Source organism: Cibotium barometz, chromosome 28 (genome assembly GCF_041138505.1).
Source record: "Cibotium barometz isolate CiBa-2024 chromosome 28, ASM4113850v1, whole genome shotgun sequence".
NCBI lineage: Eukaryota > Viridiplantae > Streptophyta > Polypodiopsida > Cyatheales > Cibotiaceae > Cibotium > Cibotium barometz.
This window is the reverse complement of record NC_141073.1, coordinates 27,883,631-27,907,273: the sequence shown is the minus strand read 5'-3', so window position 1 is coordinate 27,907,273 and position 23,643 is coordinate 27,883,631. Positions and strand designations below refer to the sequence as shown.

General features: G+C 41.8%; 1 protein-coding gene and 1 pseudogene across 2 annotated transcripts; one reads left to right on the top strand and one right to left on the bottom strand.

Moving 5' to 3' along the window:
* LOC147622701 (uncharacterized) overlaps window positions 1-20,155 on the bottom strand; it is a 30,049-nt pseudogene extending 9,894 nt beyond the window's left edge.
* LOC147622702 (cellulose synthase A catalytic subunit 4 [UDP-forming]-like) lies at window positions 14,996-19,418 on the top strand. 2 transcript variants are annotated; one of them, XM_086822303.1, is made up of 9 exons: window positions 14,996-15,478; window positions 15,596-15,947; window positions 16,023-16,199; window positions 16,310-16,426; window positions 16,531-16,743; window positions 16,818-16,947; window positions 17,850-18,025; window positions 18,274-18,627; window positions 18,748-19,418. In XM_086822303.1, exons 1-9 carry the CDS (start codon window positions 15,186-15,188, stop codon window positions 19,387-19,389), a joined length of 2,454 nt encoding a protein of 817 aa, XP_086678429.1. In that variant the 5' UTR covers window positions 14,996-15,185; the 3' UTR covers window positions 19,390-19,418. The 2 variants fall into 2 exon arrangements, with proteins under 2 accessions (XP_086678429.1, XP_086678428.1); XM_086822302.1 differs by having other exon boundaries at window positions 15,002-15,478; window positions 17,772-18,025.
* Window positions 20,156-23,643: the final 3,488 nt, after the last annotated feature.

The following is a 23,643-nucleotide window of genomic DNA, read 5'->3' as shown; positions in this document are numbered from 1 at the left end:
ACCTACATATACCTAACCTTAGTGTACTACTTTCCACATGCTTTTGGGAGATATGTTTAGAGTCTCTAATCTCTCTCCTCTTCTCCAGTAAACACTTTTCTTCTTTTTCCCTTCTTATTGAAGCTTAACCATTTTTATACGAGTATTGAACCTTAACCATTACGAGTATTTTCCCTTCTTCTTTTTCCCTAATTAAGATCTCTCCATTAAAGCTTCATATGGTAAGAGATCTTGATTTTTCTTAATACTTTTTTTCTTAACTTGGTTTAATTTTGTAGGTTTTTAACACATACAAGCCTCACAAGAGAACTCTTTCTTGTATGTTTCTTCTTTCATGCTTTTACATATTTAGAGGGTTTGTAAGTTTTAGGGCTTTTAAGATTAGGGTTTGTTATTAACACTTCTTTTTCTTAATTTGGTTTGATTTTATAGGTTTTCAACACATACAAGCCTCACAAGGTAAGAGATCTCTTTCTTGTATGTTTATTCTCTTACGCTTTTACATGTTATAGGGTTTGTAAGTTTAGGGTTTGTTATTTTTTCCATGCTCTATGGATAGCCTTTAGAGAGCTATTCTTCTCTCAAGAGATGGCCATATGACTTAGCCTCATGCATGAGGATTATGCATTACCCATATGCATAAGGCCATATGTATAAGCTTTATGCCTATAGCTTTCAATGCATGTCGGTAGCTTCCAATGCGTGCTGGTAGCTACCAATGCAAGGCAGTAGCTTCCAATGTATGCCGGTAGCTACCTAGGCATGCCAGTATCTTCCAATGCATGCCGATAGCTACCTAGGAATGCCAGTAGCTTCCAATGCATGTCGGTAGCTACCTCGGCATGCTAGTAGTAGCTACCTATGTATGCCGGTAGCTACCTAGGCATGCTCTATGGATAGCCTTTAGAGAGCTATTCTTCTCTCAAGACATGTCCATATGCCATAGCCTCATGCATGACACTTATGTATTAGCCATATGCATAAGCTTTATGCCGATAGCTTCCAATGCATGCCGGTAGCTTACAATGCATGACACTTATGTATTAGCCATATGCATAAGCTTTATGCCGGTAGCTTCCAATGCATGTAGCTACCAATGCATGGCGGTAGCTTCCAATGCATGTTGGTGGTAGCTACCTAGGCATGTTGGTACTTCCAATGCACAAAGGTAACTACCTAGGCATGCATTGCCAGTAGCTTCTAATGTATGTTGGTAGCTTCCAATGCATACATGTAGCCTTATGCATTAATAATCCATATGAATTAGCCATATGCATAAGGCCATATGCAAAAGACTCATGCATTGGAGTATGCATAAGAGTTTTAAGTATTTATGTTTTTTCTTCGATAGATGGCAAATAACTTGCATAGCGTGATGTTGCACATGAAGGAGGAGTCGATATCCCAACAATATTTGTAAGTATATATTAGCCTCAAATTGTATATTATCTTTTAATTAAAGAAGGTTATCTTGAATAACAATATAATTGTAATGTTCATTTGTTTGTATGTCTATAGCTAGAAGAGTGGATCGCTCCCTACATAAGATGAATATGAATTTGCATTACAATAGGGTTTGGAAGCTCTATTTGAAAGGGTGTAAGATGAAGGATATATTGTTATTGCTAGAGGACATGCTTGGCAAGCATGGCAAGTAAGTACATTCCTAAACCCTAAACCTCTTGTTTTTACTGGAAACGGTAGTGCAAATGTCCAAGCAAGAAGCAATGGAAATGTGAGAAGCGAAGAGGGTGGAGCGCAAGGAACAATAATAATAGCAATGCATGAGATATAGATCTCCTCAATACAGTCCCTAGCTCCATAGATTTTCATTATGCTTTATCTTGCATATGAGCTTTTTGGAATTATACACCTTATGTAATTCCACCAAGTATTGTAATTGAATTTTGACATTCCTAAAACCATGAATTGTAATTGTCATTTTTTTGTATTTGTTAAGTTTTACATTACACTTGTCTATGACGATAAGTAGGACATGAAGTTGTGTTAGTTTACATTAGAAAAAAAAGACGTAGGGCAAACTAGGGAGTTCTGTACAGACTCTCGAGTCTACCCAGCTTTTTTTTACTATGCAGTACATTCATTGCTCTCAACAACGCATATAGCAGTGATATTTCAATGCTGCACAATAGAATATCGTGATATTTTTGTTGCTGAGCAGCATTCCTATTAAAACAAAAATAGTAGCTTTTTTAGCAGCAAAATGGACCGGACAGCTCCATAACCTACTGTACTACACTCAAATGTCACAACCAGTGACCTCAATGTGCATACATACACCCAATGGCAACTCTTTGACCTCCTTGCAACACACACAATGTCTGCACAACCAACCTGTCTTCTTGCAGTTCTTAAAACAGAGTTCTGCATAGAATCGATGACTTATTTGTAGTGCTCGAAATCGCCTGCTTTTTGAAAAACGGAGGTCCTAACGCGCCCGAAATGCATTTTCAGCCCGAAAATGTTGTCTGATGGGACTATATAGTTGCCGTATAGCTTTACTCCCACGAAGAAAGCTCCTCTATCAGAGATCGTTTGCCGGTGCCTCCCGTGAGCTCCCGCGACAAGGGTGTAGTCACCAACACAAATAGGGAAGAGTAGTTGAAGCTCTTACCCTCGTACCGCTTCCTGTGGTTCTCTTGCTTGCAGCTCAGCCCTTAGCACGAACCAGGCTCTGATACCATGAAAAGATGCAGGGGGAAAGAGAGCTTGAGCTCTTGCAAGCACACACACACACTCACAAAACCCTAATAGAAAACACATAAGGTGAGAGGCTGAAAATCTTCTTCTTCTTTACACAACACTCAACACACCATATACAAGATAAGAGTACACACAGTATAAAGAGGTACTCAACCAAATACGTACTAGGGTTCTCTATAGTGTGAACCCAACTAAATGAGCTGGCGCTATAACTAAGCCAGAGTCTCTAGAATGGCTGTCACATAGCAGCCTGTCATCCCACTGGCTGCATATCACCCATGATCTCACCAACCATGCCAGTGGTATAACTGTGGGACCTATCCCCTAGGCGGGTCATAAGTGTGCACCACCTCACTAGATGAATTTGATATCTCAACATAAAGCACTAAGCAAGCCATTTTAGCCTTAACTAAACCGTACCCTGGCACTATGCATTAAGCATGCATGCATAGAGCTTAATGCATGCATAGAGGTCTATGCATAGAGCTTAATCTATGGATAGATCTCTATGCATTATGAATGCATGCATAGAGCTTAATCTATGCATTAAGCTCTACGAATAGAGCTTAATGCATAGATCCTGCTCTATGATTAGAGATCTATTCATAGATTAAGCTCTATGCATATAGAGGACCTACAAAACAAAACCCCTCTTTTTGGTAGATAAAAATAGAGGTAAGAGAGGATAAAAAGATAGGAAAGAGAGGATAAAAAGATAGGAAAGAGAAAAAAGCACTTATCTCTTTTTGGTGATGTTGAAAGAGAAGATTAGAAGACCTACAAAACCAACAAAAGGGTGAGGAAAGGATTAGTAATCCATACATATAAAATCCCTAAGAACCTAATGCATACATACAAAATCAAAAAGATTAAGCTCTATGCATAGAGCTTAATGCATGCATAGATCTTAATCTATGTATAGATCTCTATGCATTATAAATTGTTGAGATATCGAGCTCGTCTAGTGAGGCAGTGGCCACTGATGACCCGCCTGGGGGATAGGCCCCACACTTACACCACTGGCATGGTTGGTGAGATCATGGGAGATATGCGGCCAGTGGGATGACAGGCTGTGTGACAGCCATTCTAGAGACTGGCATAGTTATAGCGCCAGCTCATTTAGTCGGGTTCACACTATAGAGAACCCGTGTATGTATTGGTTGAGTACCTTTCATATTGTGTGTACTCTTATTCTTGTATATGGTGTGTTGAGTGTTGAGTAGAGAAGAAGAAGATTTTCAGCCTCTCACCTTGTGTGTTCTCTATTAGGGTTTTGTGAGTGTGTGTGTGTGCTTGCAAGAGCTCAAGCTCTCTTCCCCCCTGCATCTTTTCATGGTATCAGAGCCTGGTTCGTGCTAAGGGCTGAGCTGCAAGCAAGAGAACCACAGGAAGCGGTACGAGGGTAAGAGCTTCAACTACTCTTCCCTATTTGTGTTGGTGACTACACCCTTGTCGGGAGCTCTACGGGAGGCACCGGCAAACGGTCTCTGATTGAAGAGCTTTCTTCGCGGGAGTAAAGCTATAGGGAAACAATAGAGTCCTTTGGACTGACATTTTCGGGCCGAAAACGCGTTTCGGGCGCGTCAGGACCTCCGTTTTTCAGAAAGCAGGCGATTTCGAGCACTGCGGGTAAGTCATCGATTCTCTGCAGAACTCTGTTTTAAGAACTGCAGGAAGACAGATTGACTGTGCAGACACTGTGGGTGCTGCAAAGAGGTCTACAGTTGCCATTGGGTGTATGTATGCACATTGAGGTCACTGGTTGTGACATTTGAGTGGACTGCAGTACCGCTGTGCAGAAAATACAGCAGTTGTGCAGGAAAAACCAGAGTGCAGTTTCTGGTAAAATTGTGTGTTTGGCAAGATGTCTAATGATGGCATAACACAGATTGTGGCTGAGAAGCTGGATAAGAATAACTTCCATGCTTGGAGGTTCAGGTTGACAAATTTCCTAATGGAAAAAGGCTATTGGGACTACATAGAAGGTGAGCATGAAGAGGCACCGGAGATACCGGATATAAATCCGACTGCTCTGCAGATGTGAAAGAGTTTAAAGACTGGAACCAAGGAGCCATGAAGGTTATGTATTGGCTTTCCATTAGTATACAGGACACCATGATTGGGCACATTCAGGATGCCAAGTCCCCCAAGGAGGCGTGGGACACCTTGGTAAAGCTTTATGAAACAAATACCAAGGCTCGTAAGATACAGTTGAAGAATGAACTTCATACTGTGGAGAAAAAGAGTATGTCTGTGAATGACTATGCGCTGAAGATAAAGGGTATTGTGGAATCCCTTGCATCTATTGGTGTGTCAGTAGATGATGATGATAAGGTGGAAATCTGTCTACGTGGTCTCGGGCCACAATACAAGGCGTTCAAGACGTCTATCCAGACTCGGAAAAACATTCCCAACTTTACAGATTTGGTGTCTATGCTGATTATCAAAGAGAAGAACTTGGGTGAAGACCAACAGTCTTCACAAAGTAAAAACAGTTCAGAGCAACAGGCCTTCTACACGAGTTCAGGAAGAGGACGAGGTAGAGGAGGCCGTGGACGCGGTCAAGGAGGTGGCCGAACAAGTAATCAGAATTATGGCCAGCAGCAGCAGCAGCAACAACAGTCCCAGAACCAACAACAACAACAACACGCAGGTGGAAGAGGCAAATTCAGAGGCAGGGGGAGTCAAAGAGGCCGTGGAAATTGGCAAAGGCAGTATAATGATGCACGTGAATGTTATTATTGTGGTAAGCCTGGACATGTGCAGTCAGAATGTTATAAGAAGCAGGTTGACATGCAAAATGGGAAAGTGCAGCAAAACAACTATGCATCCTCAAGCAGAAATAATGAGGATAATGAAAGGTTGTTTGTTATGCAGCATGTTGTGAATGCCATGTCTGAAAATGTTGATGCAGCACAAAAGGATAATGTATGGTATGTGGATTCAGGCGCTTCGAACCACATGACGAGTCATGGGGAGTGGTTCAAGGAGATGAAAAACCCAGAAAGACCAGGTTTTGTGGAAACAGGGGATGACACTGCTCATCCAATTGCCCACATTGGAGATGTGCCATTGTCTATGCAGGATGGCAAAGTGAAGTACCTTGCAGATGTACTTCATGTACCGAACATAACAAAGAATCTGGTTTCAGTTGGCCAGATGATTGAGCAGGGTTTGCAGGTTCGGTTTAACCCTGATGGGTGTTATGTTGAATATTTCAAAGACAAGTGCAGGTTGGTTGCAAAAGGCAACAGAGTGGGAAGAATGTTTACGTTGAATGTAGACATGCCTGAAATGAGTGCTGCGATGTTTGCAAATGGTTCAGGAGTTGTTGCAGACACAGACATATGGCATAAAAGAATTGGACATGTAAATGTGCAGAGATTGAAGTCTATGCAGACAAAAGGAATTGTGACAGGACTGCCAAAATTTAAAGTGGAAGGTATGCAGAAAATATGTGAAGCATGCCAATTTGGGAAGCAAACAAAGCATGTGTTTCCACGTAACAGATATGTGAGCAGAAATGCACTAGATGTTGTGCATTCAGATGTATGGGGTCCTACGAAGACCGTGTCTATGGGAGGCTGCAGATACTATGTCACTTTCATTGATGACCACACAAGGAAAGTGTGGGTATATTTCATGAAAGAGAAGAGTGAGGTGTTCACTCACTTTCAGAATTTCAGAGTTTTGGTTGAAAAACAAACAGGGAAATATGTAAAGTGCCTAAGGTCAGATGGAGGGGGAGAGTACTTCTCCAATGAGTTCTCTGAATTTTTGAAGAAGAATGGTATTCGGAGACAGTTTACATGCAGATACACTCTGCAGCAAAATGGAGTTGCTGAGCGGAAAAACAGGCACATTGCTGAGATTGCGCGAGCATTGATGGAAGAGAAGAATATACCGCATTGCTATTGGGCTGAGGCTGTTTCTACAGCAGTATACATCATGAACAGGACTCAACTGCAGCCATACATGATGTAACTCCAGAGGAGAGGTTTACTGGCAGAAAACCAGATTTGTCTCATCTGAAAGTCTTTGGATGCATTGCATATGTGCATGTGCCAGATAAGCTGAGAACTAAGCTGGACCCGAAAGCTGAAAAATGTGTGTTTATTGGATATTCCCTTGAGCAAAAGGGATACAGGTGTTATAACCCTGCTACACGTGAGCTGAGGGTAAGCAGGGATGTTGTGTTTGATGAGATGAGCAGCTGGTATGCTGCTGAAAAAGAAACTGTTGGGGCTGATGTGAGTGGAAGTGTGGTTGCACAGAATGCAGGTCAGCAATCACAGTCTTTGAGTGGACCAGGAGAGTCCTCATCTAGTGGGTCTGTTGATAGACCATGGAGTGGCAGGTTGCGTCATAATACCAGTCCTGCAAATGTGATTACTACATCACGTAAAGGAAAAGAGAAAGTGGTTGAGCCCCTTGGTATGCCTGACATTTCTGCAGGGCATTCTCATGTTGATGGAGAGTCTAGTGGCTCAGATATGAGCCTTGATGAGGAGCTTGGGATCCCAGCTATGAGAACACCTGGTGTAAAGAAGGCTATGGAAGCCATGAATGAAAAGCTGCGAAGATCAGGGAGAGTGAAGAACCCTGTGCAGAGATTTACATATGATGGTTATGTGGCACATCACTATGCATATATGGCAAAGGTTGTGCAGGTTGTTGAGCCCACATGCATTGATGAGGCTATTGGAAATGTGAGCTATGGATGAGGAGATGGATGCACTATATGGAAATGAAACTTGGGACTTAGTGCAATTGCCTGAAGGCAAGAAAGCCATTGGTGGATGCAAGTGGGTGTACAAAGTTAAACATAACAGTGATGGAAGCATAAACAGGTACAAGGCTAGATTGGTAGCCAAAGGGTATGCGCAGACATATGGCATTGATTATGAAGAAACTTTCAGCCCAGTTGCCAAGATGGCGTCAAAGCAATGGTCTTTACATCAGATGGATGTAAAGAATGCATTCTTGCATGGGGATTTGCAAGAAGAGGTGTATATGTTGCAGCCACCTGGTTATGAGGATGTGGGTCACCCCGAGCATGTTTGCAGGTTGAAGAAAGCCTTGTATGGCTTAAAGCAAGCACCAAGAGCATGGTCTGACAAGATTTCTGAATATCTTGTCACTATTGGCTTTCATGTAGCCAATGCAGATTTCTCATTGTATGTGAGACATGGTGATAGAGGAGTTGTGCTTGTTGTCATCTATGTAGATGACTTGATCATTACGGGGGACCATGATGCAGAGATCTTTGATGTAAAGATCTTGCTTAGACAAAAGTTTGAGATGAAGGATCTGGGGGAGCTCAGATATTTCTTGGGCATTGAGGTGATTAGGTCACCACATGGTATTGGATTACTGCAGAGACAGTATGGCTTGGACATGTTATCCAAGTATGGTATGAGAGGCTGTAAGCCTATTTCTGTGCCATTGGATCAGAATGGCAAGTTGAGTGCAGATTCAGGAGAGATCTTGGAGGATCCTACTATGTATAGAAGCATAGTAGGAAGTTTGATCTACATGACGATCACCAGACCAGATTTGAGCTATGCTGTTGGGTTAGTGAGTCAGTTTATGCAGGTTCCACAGAAACCGCATTTGGATGCAGTGAGATGCATACTGAGGTATGTGAAGTCTACTTTGCATTGTGGACTATTCTATGAGACTGGGATAGAGATATGTGTACATGGGTACACAGATGCTGATTGGGTTGGTAGTATCTCAGACAGAAGATCTACCAGTGGATTCATGTTTTCTTTGGGGAGTGCTATTGTTACTTGGAGCAGCAAGAAGCAGCCTACGGTTGCTCTATCCAGTACAGAGGCCGAGTATAGAGGAGCTGCTATGGCAGCATGTGAGGTAGCTTGGTTGAGAAAGCTAGATTTGGGTCTATCAGTGGATAGACAAGTTGTCATTTTCTGTGACAACATTAGCAGTATTATACAGTTGGCCAGGAACCCAGTCTTTCATGCTCGTACGAAGCACATAGAGGTCCACTACCACTTCGTCAGAGAGAAGGTCTTGGCAGGAGATCTTGACCTTGTTTATGTCAGCACAGAGGATCAAGTAGCTGACATCTTCACCAAAGCATTGGGTACAGAGAAGCTCCGCAGATTCAGGGCTTCGCTTGGTGTACATGAGATGGAGTTGAGCTCGAGGGGGAGTGTTGAGATATCGAGCTCGTTTAGTGAGGCAGTGGCCACTAATGACCCGCCTGGGGGATAGGCCCCACACTTACACCACTGGCATGGTTGGTGAGATCATGGGAGATATGCGGCCAGTGGGATGACAGGCTGTGTGACAGCCATTCTAGAGACTGGCATAGTTATAGCGCCAGCTCATTTAGTCGGGTTCACACTATAGAGAACCCGTGTATGTATTGGTTGAGTACCTTTCATATTGTGTGTACTCTTATTCTTGTATATGGTGTATTGAGTGTTGAGTAGAGAAGAAGAAGATTTTCAGCCTCTCACCTTGTGTGTTCTCTATTAGGGTTTTGTGAGTGTGTGTGTGCGTGCTTGCAAGAGCTCAACCTGCATCTTTTCATAAATGTATGCATAGAGCTTAATCTATGCATTATAAATGTATGCATAGAGCTTAATCTATGCATTGAGCTCTAGAATAGAGCTTAATGCATAGATTAAGCGTTATGATTAGAGCTCTATTCATAGATTAAGCTCTATGCATAGAGGACCTACAAAATAAAACCCTTCTTTTTGGTAGATAAAAATAGAGAAAAGAGAGGATAAAAAGATGGGAAAGAGAGGAAAATAAGGAAAGCACTTACCTCTTTTTGGTGATGTTGAAAGAGAATATTAGAAGACCTACAAAACCAACAAAAGGGTGAGGAAAGGATTAGTAATGCATACATACAAAAGCCTTAAGAACCTAATGAATACATACAAAATCCAAAAGAGAGGAAAGAGATCATAAAAGCATTTACCTCTTTTTGATAAAGTTGAAAGAGAGGATTATAAGACCTATAAAATAAAACAAAAGTTGAGAAAAGAATTAGTAATACAAAACCCTAAAAGTGTGAATAGCATGGATACACAAGGAGGTTTAAGCCTTATGCATAAGGAGGTTTAAGTATAAGCCTCTTATGCATAAGCCTCTTAGGCTTATGCATAAGAAAGAGAGAGAGAGAGAGAGAGAGAGAGAGAGAGAGAGATAGAGAAGATAATACCATTCAAAATTTTTAAACATAAGACGCTTATGCATGAGAGAGAGACAGTGAAGATAATACCAATCAAAAACCCTAATTCTAAACATACCATTCAAAAACCATGAATATATGAAGAGGTGGGAGAGATAAGTGGGATAGAGATTACCTTGTGGAGAAATCGTCCTTGGGAGGAGACTTGAGATAGGACTTTGTGAGGAGAGGACAAAGGGTGAGGTGCAGCCATCATGAGGAAGAGGTAAAACACAGGGAGAAGCAGAGGTGAGGAGAGGACAAAGGGTGAGGAGCAGCCATCATGAGGAAGCGGTACAACACAGGGAGGAGCAGAGGGGAGGGAAGCGAAAATAGTTGTGGCGTGGAATGCAGGTGGGATTATTCGAATTTTTTTTAACCAGAGCGTCTATACTCGTGTCTATTTGCACGTCTATAGATGTGTTTATAAGCGCGTATATATCAGTATAGACACGCTTATAGATGCGCCTATAGACCTGCCTCCTATAGACGTGCATATAGCCACGTAAATAGCTGCGTAAACCCCACAAAATCATAAATTCACCCATGGCTCCTCTCTCACTTCCATCTCTCTCTAGTTTGTGCGTCTATGTTCTCATTCTCTTGTAGTGTATGATTGAAGAAATCTTTCCAAGAAGCATACTCGCAATTCAATCGCACCTGAGGTGGCTATATGTGGCATTGTTCATATAGCAGGTGGATGTTCTTGAACGATTCATGAAAACCTTGAAGGGATTTGTGAGGCAAAGGGTAAGGCCAAAAGAAAGCATGACAAGGATATGGTTGGTGAGCGAATCGCCCTCGAATATATCTTTGAATATTTGAAACAAATTGATCCATCTATGCCTATATTCATGCATAATGATGAGGATGAATGAATGATATTGTCACATGTGCCACATGGAAAAGGACGCATTCAAAAGATGGATGAGTCCATGCACAAAAAGGTCATTACATTTTGTCTTCTTAATACTTATATGATGGAGAAGTGGATTATGAAATATGAAGATGAAAGAAAGACAAGGATAGAGGAGAGAAGAACATTTAAGATATCAACACAAAGGCACATGGCATACCCACCCAACCTAAAGGCTCTTCCAAAGGATTGCAATATTGAATGGCTTAGAGATGCCCTAAAGCAAACCGAAAGGATGGGAGAGGAGATTACAAGAGAAGAAGCAGATGCGACGTGTAAGTAAATATGTTTTAATATTTAAGTAACATATGTTATATTTTGCTAACTTAAATATAAATAATGTTGAATACTAAATTGCTTACATATAAGCTATATTAAAGATTTTTGATTGGGTTGTGGTATAAAGTGCATAATGCAATGTGGTCAGAAGGTCAACATTTTCGCACTCAACGTGTGGACTTCAACAGAATCACATATGATTGTGGTGTAATAGCAATTTTTGACCAAGAAAGTCGAGCTAGTAGAAGAGATAATAATATTATAGCATAGAAACTTGAATATTACGGAACAGTTCAAGACATCTTGGAGATTGGATTTAGAGCTTTCAAAGTGTTCATGTTTGATGTTAAGTGGTTTAAAGTGGTATATAGAGGTACTCAAGCAACCGTTAAGAAGCATCCAAGCAGAGTTTTTGCAATTGATTCAACTAAATTATGGCAAGATTCAAGAGATGCATACGTTCTACCACAATATTGTGAACAGATTTACACTTGATTTTAAATTTTGACTAATCTATAGATAGAAGGAAAGAATTGTATATATTTTCTTGTAAAAATTATGTGGTTCTTTCTTTTAGGTTATGTTTCATCCGGACCAAAGAGATCCTAATTGGTGGTATGTAATACAAGCCGCTCCTTGATCTAAACATATATTTCAACATCAATATGTTGAAGAAGAAATGCACGGTGGACAATCAATGGAGGATGCAACTAATAATCAATATGACAACCATGAGGACCATGAGGATAATACCTCTACATCTTCTTCAAGTATTGGAATAGGACTTTGTATTGATATAGGAGCCATCAAAACGATGGATTTAGAGATAGACCAATTGGCATGCATGGATTTATTACAAGATGGATTTGATGATGGTACTAATTAAATATATATCATCATAACATATGTACACATTGATCGGTTTGTACAACGATTTGGTGATTTCGTTGTTTTATTTCAAAAATATTTCAATGTATGTGAAGCTTTTTGGATTTTAATATATTTTAAGTTTTTATTTCCACTTCGTTTTTTCCTTGCGTCATTGAGTGCGAGTCATTTATACCAGTGCTTATAGCGATGTTTTTATAGTGTTGCTGAGCAGTACTAATAACGTCGCTAATAGCGGTGTTTATCTAGCATCGCTCTGACAACGCTAATAATGGCTCTTATAGTGGCGTAACATAAAATGCTACTAAAATGTCGCAAATAAGCATCACTAATGATACCTTCTCTTGTAGTGTTACCCTAACCTTAGTTTCTACACAGAAATCCAAATATAAAGCTTTGATGGAGAGCTCTCCATCAAAGCTCTCCATCAAAGCTCTCCATCAAAGCTCTCTATTAGGATTTTTATTTAGAAGTTAGGGTTAGGGTTGCATAAACCATAAGCTTTCTACTAGGGCCAGGATTAGGGAGACCCACTTTGTTCTTCTCCTCTTCCACTTCTCCTACTCTTCTCTCTTCCTTTCTCATATATAATAAAATGCATAGTATCGTTTTTTGTTTTTTGTTTTTGTTTCAGTATAGTTAAAATATTAATTACTAATTTGTTTTATTTTGGTTTGATTTTGTAGGCTCTCCTTCTACATAATGTACCCATATTCTATTCCATGATATATGCACCAAATTTCTCAACTTTATAGAAAAATCACATTACACTTCAGAGAAAGAATAGATTTTCAATAAAGCATAATCGTTTTTTTTCTAAGTCAGACAATCCGAAACCACATAATAATCGCCAATACAAATACTCAAAATCAGAGAGAGAATCACCAACAAAACGATCTAGCCAATCTAGGGCTTTTCTCCAACGCCCATCCACCCAACCTCTGCACTGGACATGGTAGCTATCCCGGGTATGCCTCTTTCTGAATCTCGTCCTCTCTGGATTCGTCGACCACATGGCTCCCAGAAGACATGAATCTTATTCTCTGTTCGGTGTTCCCTGTCTAAGGACGGTCAAACCGAATCTCAATCTCTCTCTCTCTCTCTCTCTCTCTCTCTCTCTCTCTCTCTCTCTCTCCTACAAAGAAATCACCTCAACGCTATGGAATAATAGCAAAGAAAAACAGCCCACAAGAATTAGCAGATTATCATGCACGAAAACGATAAAGATAGAATTCCTTTCTAAAAACATGATCTCTAACCAACATAAATATGATAGCAAACCAAAATAGAGATGGTTTGATCTTTAACCCTAAACCCTAAACCAAACTTGGAAGTGATGTCGGATTCGTTTCGTGAATACTGGCGAAATCATGCAGAATCTTCGAATGGTCTGAACATAAATTTTGTTTCTCTTGTGATGATCTAACTTTCTTTAATACTTCTCTTTAACAAATAAAGTTATAAACCCTCCCATACAAAGCCATTACTGAAAATTAAGGGTCCATTTGGTGTCTGGGTCTTGTCTTTTCGAACACTCGTGCGGCTATATTTACTATGTAAATCCCCATATGAGTTTCCTTTAGTCTAAACTACTTACTGTGAATCTCTTATACATTATCTAACATGGTTAGGTATAGAATAGAAATCACTTACAAATAACAACAAAACAGGCTTAAAAAGCTCCAAAATTGACCAAAAATTGACATCTCAAAAATTACTCAATTTGTGAATAAAATTAATCTTTTATGTCCTCCAAGTAATTTCTACTTTTCAACATTAAATGTAGATGCTAAAAATCACCATGTTAAAAAATACGTACACATATGAGGTAGGAACTCATAACTTTCTCTTATGCTTTTACGGTTTTGGATGTATGCCTTTGTTTTTTGTATATTTTGCATGATGCAAAGAGCTTCAGTACATGAAACTCTTTTTGCATGAAAGCTCTAATAGAGAGCTTTGTTTGGAAGATTCTCTATTGGGGTTTCTATTTAGCTTTTTATTAGGGTTAAGGCTAGAGATGTTGTATACTCACTTTTTTTCATCTCGGTTTGATTTTATAGGGTCTCCTTCTACATCTTCAAGTGAAGACTTACAAGCCTCATAAGGGAAGAGATCTCTCTCTTTATCTTTTTTTTTGCATTTAAGATTTTTATATGTTTTAGGGCTTATGCAAGAAGCTTAGTCTCATGCATGACAACTCATGTATTAACCTAATGCATGTGGCTTAGGCCAATGCACGAGGTTAAGCTTATGTGGCTTAGGTTTATGCATTAGGCATGAGACTCAAGCAATGTTATACGATTCACTTAAGAAGTCAAAAAGTTTATACGATCCTAGAACAATAGGTGATACGAACAAACTTTTTGTCTTTTTAAGTGAATCGTATAACAATAGAAAGCATTCAATTATACGATTCACTGGTTGTGCTATACAGCATAGATATGGCGTGAGTTAAAAGATCCACTGAAAGTCGAGAACATGTTGCGTGCACGGTACGTATCTATCGCATGAGAGACGTGAAGGGCACTCTCTCCTTTCCAGAAGGACGATTAGAAGTCAGCCTAAGCCTCGTGTCTTGGACTGTTGTTGGAAGGAGCCGAGCCGTCCCCTCACTCACTGCCTCCGATGCCTCAGCCAGGCAGCCAGCAATATGACTATTTCAACTTTTCAATATTGCTATTTGATAATTCTGATATATCAATCGTTGACCGTGGACTCCCGCGTCATAGCTTAGAACAAAATTCTGAATTAAAATAACGCTAAGCGCTTCGGTTTCTCTTAATTCTGCCCGGTAAAAGTACACTATGATTTCCTTTTTTTTTTTAGAATGCTAGCCTAGGCCTCGCCACCCTTTTTTTACCAAAATATAGTATTATACTGTTTTTGTAAAAATATATATAATAGTATTATATATATATATTATTTCTTTTTTTTTCCCGATAAATCACGCGTGCATATATGGCAGCTGCCACAATCAGAGGTAAATGATTAAGCTCATAGCCTTGTAGTCTTATAGCTCCAACCAAGCTAAACCTTATATGACAGAAGCTAAACCTTGCCCTTCGGGCTTCACTCACACAGTAGAGTTTGATTATCACTCACAGCGTAGAGTTTGATTATCACTCACAGCGCAGCTACGACTTAATAGAAACCCGCCTATACCATATGGAAGGAGGAGGAGGGCGACAGTCTCCTAGTCTCCCACTCCACGAATATGTTGTCACTTCTAAGATTGTCAAGAATCACCTCTACCACAAGGCTGTCCTCCTTGTTCGCATGGGGGTGTATGTTCTTTTTATGTGCTACCGCGTAAGCACCAGTACCTGCTTGGATGGCCTCGTGATTGCAGCGTTGGCCTGCGAGCTGTGGCTAGGGGTCTCTGCCCAGCTCTCCATGTTCGCCAAGTGGTTCCTGGTAGAACGCGAATCGCACCCTGAAAAGCTGATGGCCATGATGAGGTAGCTGCCCATACCCTTCCTTCACGGGTGAAATCACTAGATATTGGAAAATAGTCAGCACCACCGCATGAATGTAACGTTTTGATTTCAAAAAAATTCAACGAGGTTTGTGCGCAGGTCCGCGAGCCAGTTGCATGAAGAATGTCCGCAACTTCCACCAGTAGACGTGTTTGTGACCACGGCTGACCCGCTGAAAGAACCACCGTTAATCATCGTCAACACCGTCTTGTCTGTCCTGGCTTTAGACTATCCGGTCGACAGGCTTGCCTGCTATGTGTCGGACGACGGAGGCTCCTTCCTCACCCTTTGGGCTCTCAAGGAGGCCGCCACGTTTGCGAGATCGTGGGTGCCCTTTTGCAAGCGATTTCACATCATAGAGCCGCTGGCGCCTGGCCCCCACTTCGCTCGCAAGGCCGCTGCTGCTGACGCCCAGCTCAGAGGCTTCTCAAAGGAGTGGCACGACATCAAGGTTGGACCTCTATGAGATATACTTTCTTGCTCATCATCTTATGTACACCCTGAATCACCATATCCTTGCCTCCAGGCAGAGTACGACGCGCTGGAAAGCCGATTAAGCTGTATTACCGCAAAATACTGTGAATCAAAGCAGGAAACCGACAAACTCTTGCTCGACAAATTAAATAGCTCTGATGGTCATGGTCGATACTCGTACTGGGCCGCTAACAATTACAATTCTCGCAATCATCCAAGCTACTGTGAGGTTAGGACCCGATCAATTAAGGATTTTAAGATGTAATTTCTGATACTCTCTACCACCAGAGTGAGCGCCCCCCCTTACACTAATATTGTTGTTGACGAGGTCTCGCACAGATACTGGTGGAGAAGCCTGAGAGCGAAGCCGACTTCTTACCGTGCCTTGTGTACATCTCCCGTGAGAAGCGTCCAGAACGCAAGCATCACTACAAAGCTGGTGCTATGAACGCATTGGTACTTTACTTCTACCTAGACTTAATTCGCAAGTGAAAAATTACAAGACACTAAACTACTGAATCAGTGTTTTGTAAATTCTAACTACTCGTCTTTTCCACCAGATTCGCGTTTCTGGGGTCTTTACAAACGCTCCTTTCATCCTGAACCTAGACTGCGACATGTACGTGAATGACGCCGAATCCATTCTGCGAGCCATGTGCTTCTTCATGGATCCAAGCACAAGCGAAGAAACGGGCTTTGTGCAATTTCCTCAATGCTTTGAAGGCGTCGACGAAGACGACATCTACGGAAATGGCTTGAAGGCAGCCATGGAGGTATACATGCATATCACGATGCATCCTTCGCGCGCATGTTGCTTTACATGGTGCTTATATATGTGTCACTCCAGATGTATATAAAAGGAATGGACGGCGTCCAAGGTCCGCCGTACTGTGGGACAGGGTGTGTTCACAAGAGAGAAGCCTTGTATGGCCAGAAAGCACACAATCTTGTTGGGAGAAATCATGTCATGATTAATGGTGAGTTTTGTATTCTAGTGCACTTAGCACTAAGTAATAGTGTCTTAGCAGTACGTAAGAGTTTAGTGAACTTAGCACTAAGTAATAGTGCACGTTTTGGAGCATTTGGTACGTAAACTAGTTGCAAATGCTTGTTTTTATATTAAAAAAAACTTAAAGTTTTGGTTTTTCTTACTAACTTTGAAAATTTTGAGCTCCAAAAATTTATTAGAATACTATATTATATATGTATTTACGATTCCAAGTCTAAAGACTGCCTACTTATCGAGGGTGTCCACTTGCACATTGGCCAGTCACCTGCAGTAGTGCCAAATGCCCAGACCCCAAACCACACCCGATCAATAGTACTCGTATGACTATGTTTATAAAACAAAGTCGTAGCCATAAGGCATGGAGATTAGTTAGTGTGATGTAACCCCTAGTACTTGGCAAGCAGTAGGAGAGTTTTTCATGTTGCTTCTCATAGATCTACTACTCGTTGAGGTTTTCTTGGTGCTTTTCATAGATCTACTATTCCTTGAGGTCTGTTACTCATGAATATATTATCTTACAATAAATGAGTTTTTGTATGTAACAAGTTTTGTTAAGAATACTAAAGAAGTTTTTTTAAAAGATAAGGCCAAAATACCTTTCTTTGCTACATTGACCTTATTTGACATTTGATTGCTTAACTGTTCCTCGAACTTGTAACCTTGTAAATGTTGTATCTATTCTCTCTCCAGCATAGTTTCTTACTATATTGAAAAGATTTTGATTTTTTAATTTTCTATCAAAAAATTAAAAAACTTATGCGTAGAAGGTGTTTGGGATTTTATTGAATGCAGGGAATTGTAATAGTAAGCTGGCACTATGTAAGCTCGCAGGTTGTAAAATGATAGGTGATAATGTGTGGGTTGATGTAGGAGTACATGAAGCAAAGCTATTCGGCCAATGCCGAAGTCTTGCTTTGTGTGCTGAAAGCATATTAACATCAAAGATGCGGAATTGTAGCTATCTCCTGAAAAGAGATGCCTTGATAGAGGAGGCCATGAAACTGATCGATTGCAATTATGAAGAAAAGACAAGTTGGGGCAAAGAGGTACCTCATAAGACATCTTCCATAAGCATTTGATCTGTAGTGATTGATGCACACCGCATTTTGTCATGTACCCTTATTTTTGCCAAGTAGAAAAGCAACATTAAAATAGTAACACCTTAGCCTACAAATGAGCTTAGTGGGTTGAAGGTTCAAGCCCTATAGATAATTAATCTTTCAAAACAAAGCTACCATTTTGAGTATCATGAGAATTCAGTGCTCAAGCAATAATGTGAAGCCTGCTTTTATAGATTGGCTTGATCTACGGGTCTACGACCGAGGACGTAATGACGGGTGTGAAAATTCAGAGCAGAGGCTGGAGGTCAGTGCAGTCTTGTACAACATCTACTCCAGCGTTCCTGGGCTGTGCCCCTACAACGAGTGAGGATGCTCTAGCAACGAGAAAGAGATGGAACATGGGAATGCTCGAGATCTTGTTCGGCTCTAACTCTCCCCTTTTAGTAAAAAATACCCCCGGCCTAACCCCAGTTCAACGGATCATTTACATATATTTCTTTTCAATGCCGCTCTTGTGCTTTCCATTGTTCACGTATGCGGTGCTGCCGGCATTGTCATTACTCACTGGAACGCCATTATTCCCAAAGGTGTGCGCCAATATTAGTGGAAGCTCTTATGATAATATCATCGAACTCTTTCTTAACCCTAGACGTGCATTAAACTCTTGATATTCTGCATAATATGATGACGCGGATTTGCTTCTGCAGGTGGATGATCTTGCGATTGTGATACCAATCAGCCTATTTGTGTGTGTGTATTCGACCAGCTATTATGAGAACGTCATGTTGGTGGGCATGGGGTCGAGGGAGTGGTGGAACAACGAGAGGATGGACTCCATCGTGACGGTGTCCTCGTCCGCCTTCGCGGCATTCGAGGTGCTTAAAAAGATTCTAGGCCTATCCGAAACCACGTTCGTGGTGACGCCCAAAAACCAAAACCTAGTAAGCAAGAGCAGCAGCATACCCCGCGATGATAGTACTACTAGTTTTTGTGATCATAATAAGGAGCAGCAGCAAGGCTTCGTGGTGAACAGCACCTCGCCCCTATTCATCCCTCCCACAGCATTGGTGCTGCTGAACGCAGCAGGCCTAGTGGTCGCATTTGCCCGCACCTACTTAAATCTTTTGGGCAGTGATAACTCGGGTTTTTACGGCATTTCTTCGCCCATCGCTGCGGAGGCTGCGTGTGCCTTGTGGGTGTTGTTTGTTTTGCAGCCTTTTGTGAGAGGGTTGTACTTATGGTGCCAGGGTCGGAAAGCGCCTCTGGCTCTTTGTTCCTCCACCGTTCTCCGCTCTTCCCTTGTGGCTCTGGTGGTGTTTTTTGTCGCAGTCGTCTCTTTTGTACACTAACAAACAAGTAACTTGACACACAATTGACGAATCCTGAAATCTCAAGTTTAGTTCTTCCAATTTGCTAATTCAAATACTTGTTTATATCGTGGAAATTTCTTTTTTGCGATTGATATGAACGAAAGTAGAAGGTATACGTTTGTATTCATTGTAAGTTCAACAGGCCAATTGACTGTAGTACGATTTTCTTACCATTAAGACTAAGTGGGTTCGAATCAAACATTCTCTATAATCTCTTTGAATTACTTTTGAATTCTGTCAACCTATAGCACATAGCACATGTTTCTGGCCTGAGCAACATTATTTTTTTTCTCTCTAAGGCAATAAAGGGCTTAGCTAGTGCATTTGAGGCCTCATGACTCCTTTGATTCTTTTGAGGAATAAAGGGCTTAGCTAGTGCATTTGAGGCCTCATGACTCCCTTGATTCTTTTGAATTCTGTCAACCTATAGCACATAGCACATGTTTCTGGCCTGAGCAACATTATTTTTTTTCTCTCTAAGGCAATAAAGGGCTTAGCTAGTGCATTTGAGGCCTCATGACTCCTTTGATTCTTTTGAGTTTAAGAGCATCATCATGGTAGACCTTTTGAGAAATAATTCATCCCTAGACCGTGGCTTCTTCAAACTTTGGAGCGTGTTGCGAATATTTGCTATAAGTGCTGTTTGAACATTGTTCTAGTGCCTTGGAGCTCTGTCTTGCAAATCTTTTAATGACGGATGAAGGATTAGCTGATTGAAGATGTCTTCCTTAGTAGCCATGTCCATTCCATTTGTTTGCTGATAAAAATACCACACAATCTCTTTGGAAATTTATGCTCTTCTTTTGCCATCAACAGTCTCTACATGGTCCCAGTTTCTTACTTACTCTTATTTTCTTAGTTGATTGAAGATGTCTTCTTTAGTGGCCATGTCCATTCCATTTGTTTGCTGATAAAAATACCGCACAATCTCTTTGAAAATTTATGCTCTTCTTTTGCCATCAACAGTCTCTACATGGTCCCAGTTTCTAGCTTCCTCTTCTTTTCTTTGGTTTCTGGCTCTTTGTTTTCTTTTGCGTTGTGCTTCATATTCCCTAATGAACTTACGTTCCGATGGGAGTGCATTAACCTGTAACATATAAACTTATGTTAAATCCCCACTTTTTCATTGCATAGAAAGAGAGAGAGAGATAGAGAGATCACTGCTCAGACCTACAAAGTTCAACCTCTTCCAAGTCTTGTAGTTCCACCATGTTTTTCTTTTGTGTATTCAATCGGCTAGCGAAAGATAGAGGGAGAGGGAGAGAGAGAGAGAGAGAGAGATCCTAGGTTGGGCACATGTGTTGCTCGGACCGAAATTCATCATCACAAAGGTAAGATAGAGAAAGAGAGTATTCAACCATCTCTGTGTGTGTGTGGGGGAGAGAGAGAGAGAGAGAGAGAGAGAGAGAGAGAGAGAGAGAGAGAGAGAGAGAGAGAGAGTATTTAGCCATCTATGTGTGTATGTGGGAGGAGGAGAGAGAGAAAGAGAGAGAAATGCATGCTTTGTTTGTGTGTGGACACACGAGCGTGAGAGAGAGAGAGAGAGAAACATAAAGAAACTCTAGCTCGCGATGTGGGTGAAGGGAATCATGGAGGTTTGAATTGTGAGATCTTTTTCGTAGAGTAAAATGGATTTCTTGAAATCTAGCTTTACACCTTTCAAAGAGCTACTTCACTACCCAAATAGCATTGTCTAGGACAGCTTTTTTGTACACATATTTATGTTTCCACCTTTCTATGGTCACATAATTGTCTGGCCTAGGGATACCCATGAACTAGAATAAGCGGACCATCTTCAACTTCTCAATCCAATGAACCCGCTTCAAATCGATGGTGAGATTCCCAATTTGGTTTGATCGGATGATGAAGTACCTCGACCCATGATTCCAAAAGTGTTCTCTACTCCACCCTCTTTGGATACAAGAAGGATGAGGGAGGGACAACTTGTCTAGTATTTGCATCATCGTGTCACGGAATTCTAAATTCGAGGAACGACAAGCTGTCTCAAAGATGCATTGGAAGACTCGGAATCTGGAGTAAGTGTCTTCCTTCTCCTACAATCATTCATTCACTAAATCAAGTTATACTAGTAAGGTATTTTATCAAGCAACATCTAATTGAGGTAAAACATATACTTCAAAACAAACCTAAACAACAAATCCTAGGAACTAAAACTATGATTTAATACAAATTGTAAGGTCCCAAATCTAAAAAGGGAAATCCTTAAGATAGTATACTAAGCCTTTGAAAGAATTTCCTAGTCATCTACACCTCGACCGTGTAGAGATATCAGGATACAGCTACTAGGTAAGACCTAGCTCTATCTCACAAAGGGAGCGTGGTCTCCTAAATGGTTCTCAAAATCGAATCACCCATAGAGTGACTGACCTATCTTGGGCCACCTCTATCCTTGATTCCTGGAACGCCTTTTCCCCCCATCTAATGTTGTGAGGCATGGTCTTAGTCCTCTAGAACATAATTTCTTAGTCATCGACACCTCGACCATGTAGAGATATGAGGATACAACTACTAGGTAAGACCTAGCTCTATCTTGCAGGGAGAGTGTGGTCTCCTAAATGGTTCTCAAAATCGAGTCACCCATAGAGTGACCGACCTATCTTGGGCCGCCTCTATCCTTGGTTCCTAGTAGAAGCAACACCTTTTTCCCCTTCTATTGTTGCAAGGCACGACCACTGACCTGGTCCTCTATTGTTGTGAGGCAAGACCACTAATGACACCTCAATCGTGTAGAGATATAAGGATACAACTACTAGGTAAGACGAAGATCTATCTTGCAGGGGAGCGTGGTCTCTTAAATGGTTCTTGTCACGTAGGCTGTAACACTTATGACCGACGGCACACCGGATGGCCAGACAGGGCTTTAGCATCAACACCTCGGCTGGAGCGTCGAGGACGTGGCCATCCGGGGTTCAGTGGGAGAGGACGCCCATGCGGAGTCATGGGCGGCCAAGCTAGTGTGGACGGCAGGCCACACACTATATAGCTTGGGGGATGAGGGGCAATCCTCATTCTTCCTCTGTGGCTAGGTGGTGAGCCAGAGGCCGTCCCCTCCTGTGGTGGCACCCGTAGTGGTGCTACGGTGATCTAACATTGGTATCAGAGCTTGGCATCAGGATCGCGAGTGGCGTGCGAAGCGGGCCTAGCTGTTTAATGATTGGCTCTCAATCAAATTTGGGGGGATAACCTTATCCCAAAGGTCCTACAGCAAGAATTCGTGGAGAAGAAGAGGTTGGCCATAGCTGGAAGGAAGGTTTCCTCTATTTTCTCTCTCTCTCTCTCTCTCTCCCTTGCGCACACTCAAGCTCTCCATTAAAGGTAAGCAATTTCTATGTTTTTTTGCTTTGGAGCTTGTCAATTTGTGTTTAATTCTTTGTAAGAGAAGAAGTCGACTGTGCATTCACAAAACGGGAGAAGAGGTCGACTGTGTGGAGGGAACCTTGTAAGGGCGGCTGTCTGGTGCTGTCGACTGTGTGGAGGGAACCTTGTAAGAATTGCGACCTGCCCCCAGCGGGTGGCCTGCTTGGTGCTGCCGACGGCAAGCCCACAGGCGGCCAGCCAGGCCAGCACCGGCGGCCAGCCCACAGGTGGCCAGCCAGGCCACGCCAACCGGTGGCCAGCCAAGCTAGTGCCGGCGGCCAGCCAGCCCACAAGCGGCCAGCCAGGCTAGGCCAGCGCCCGCCAACCAGCCCACAAGCGGCTAGCCAGGCTAGGCCAGCGCCGCAAACAGCCTGGCCGGATGCACCTTATCGGAGGTTGAAGGGTCTGCCTTTCCTTGTAGTGGGGGGACCGTGTGTCAGGCCAAAAATGAATTTTTATTTTATTTTATTTTTTTTTTAAAAAAAATCCAACGAACACCTCTCTCGCGGCAGTGGAGGGATAATCCCGCGGCGGCAGTGGAGAGATAATCCAGGGTGGTTCAGGATAATCCAGGGTGGTTCAGGCAAAGGTTCCTGCGGGGAATAAATTTTTTTTTAATGAGTTGCAGGCACCTTTCTCTCGGATCAGAGTATCTCGGAGTAGCGACGCTTGTAGAGGCTCGCCGCGCAACACAAATCGGCAGTCGACTACAGCGCAGGCGACCATAAGGGGGGTGACTATTCTCTCTCCACTGCTCATTTTATTAGCGTTTTTTTTTTGTAATTTTCGAGTTCTCGCATTCTTATTTGTGCACGAATTAAAAAATGTCTGCTAGGCATAGTGTGTTCCCACCGC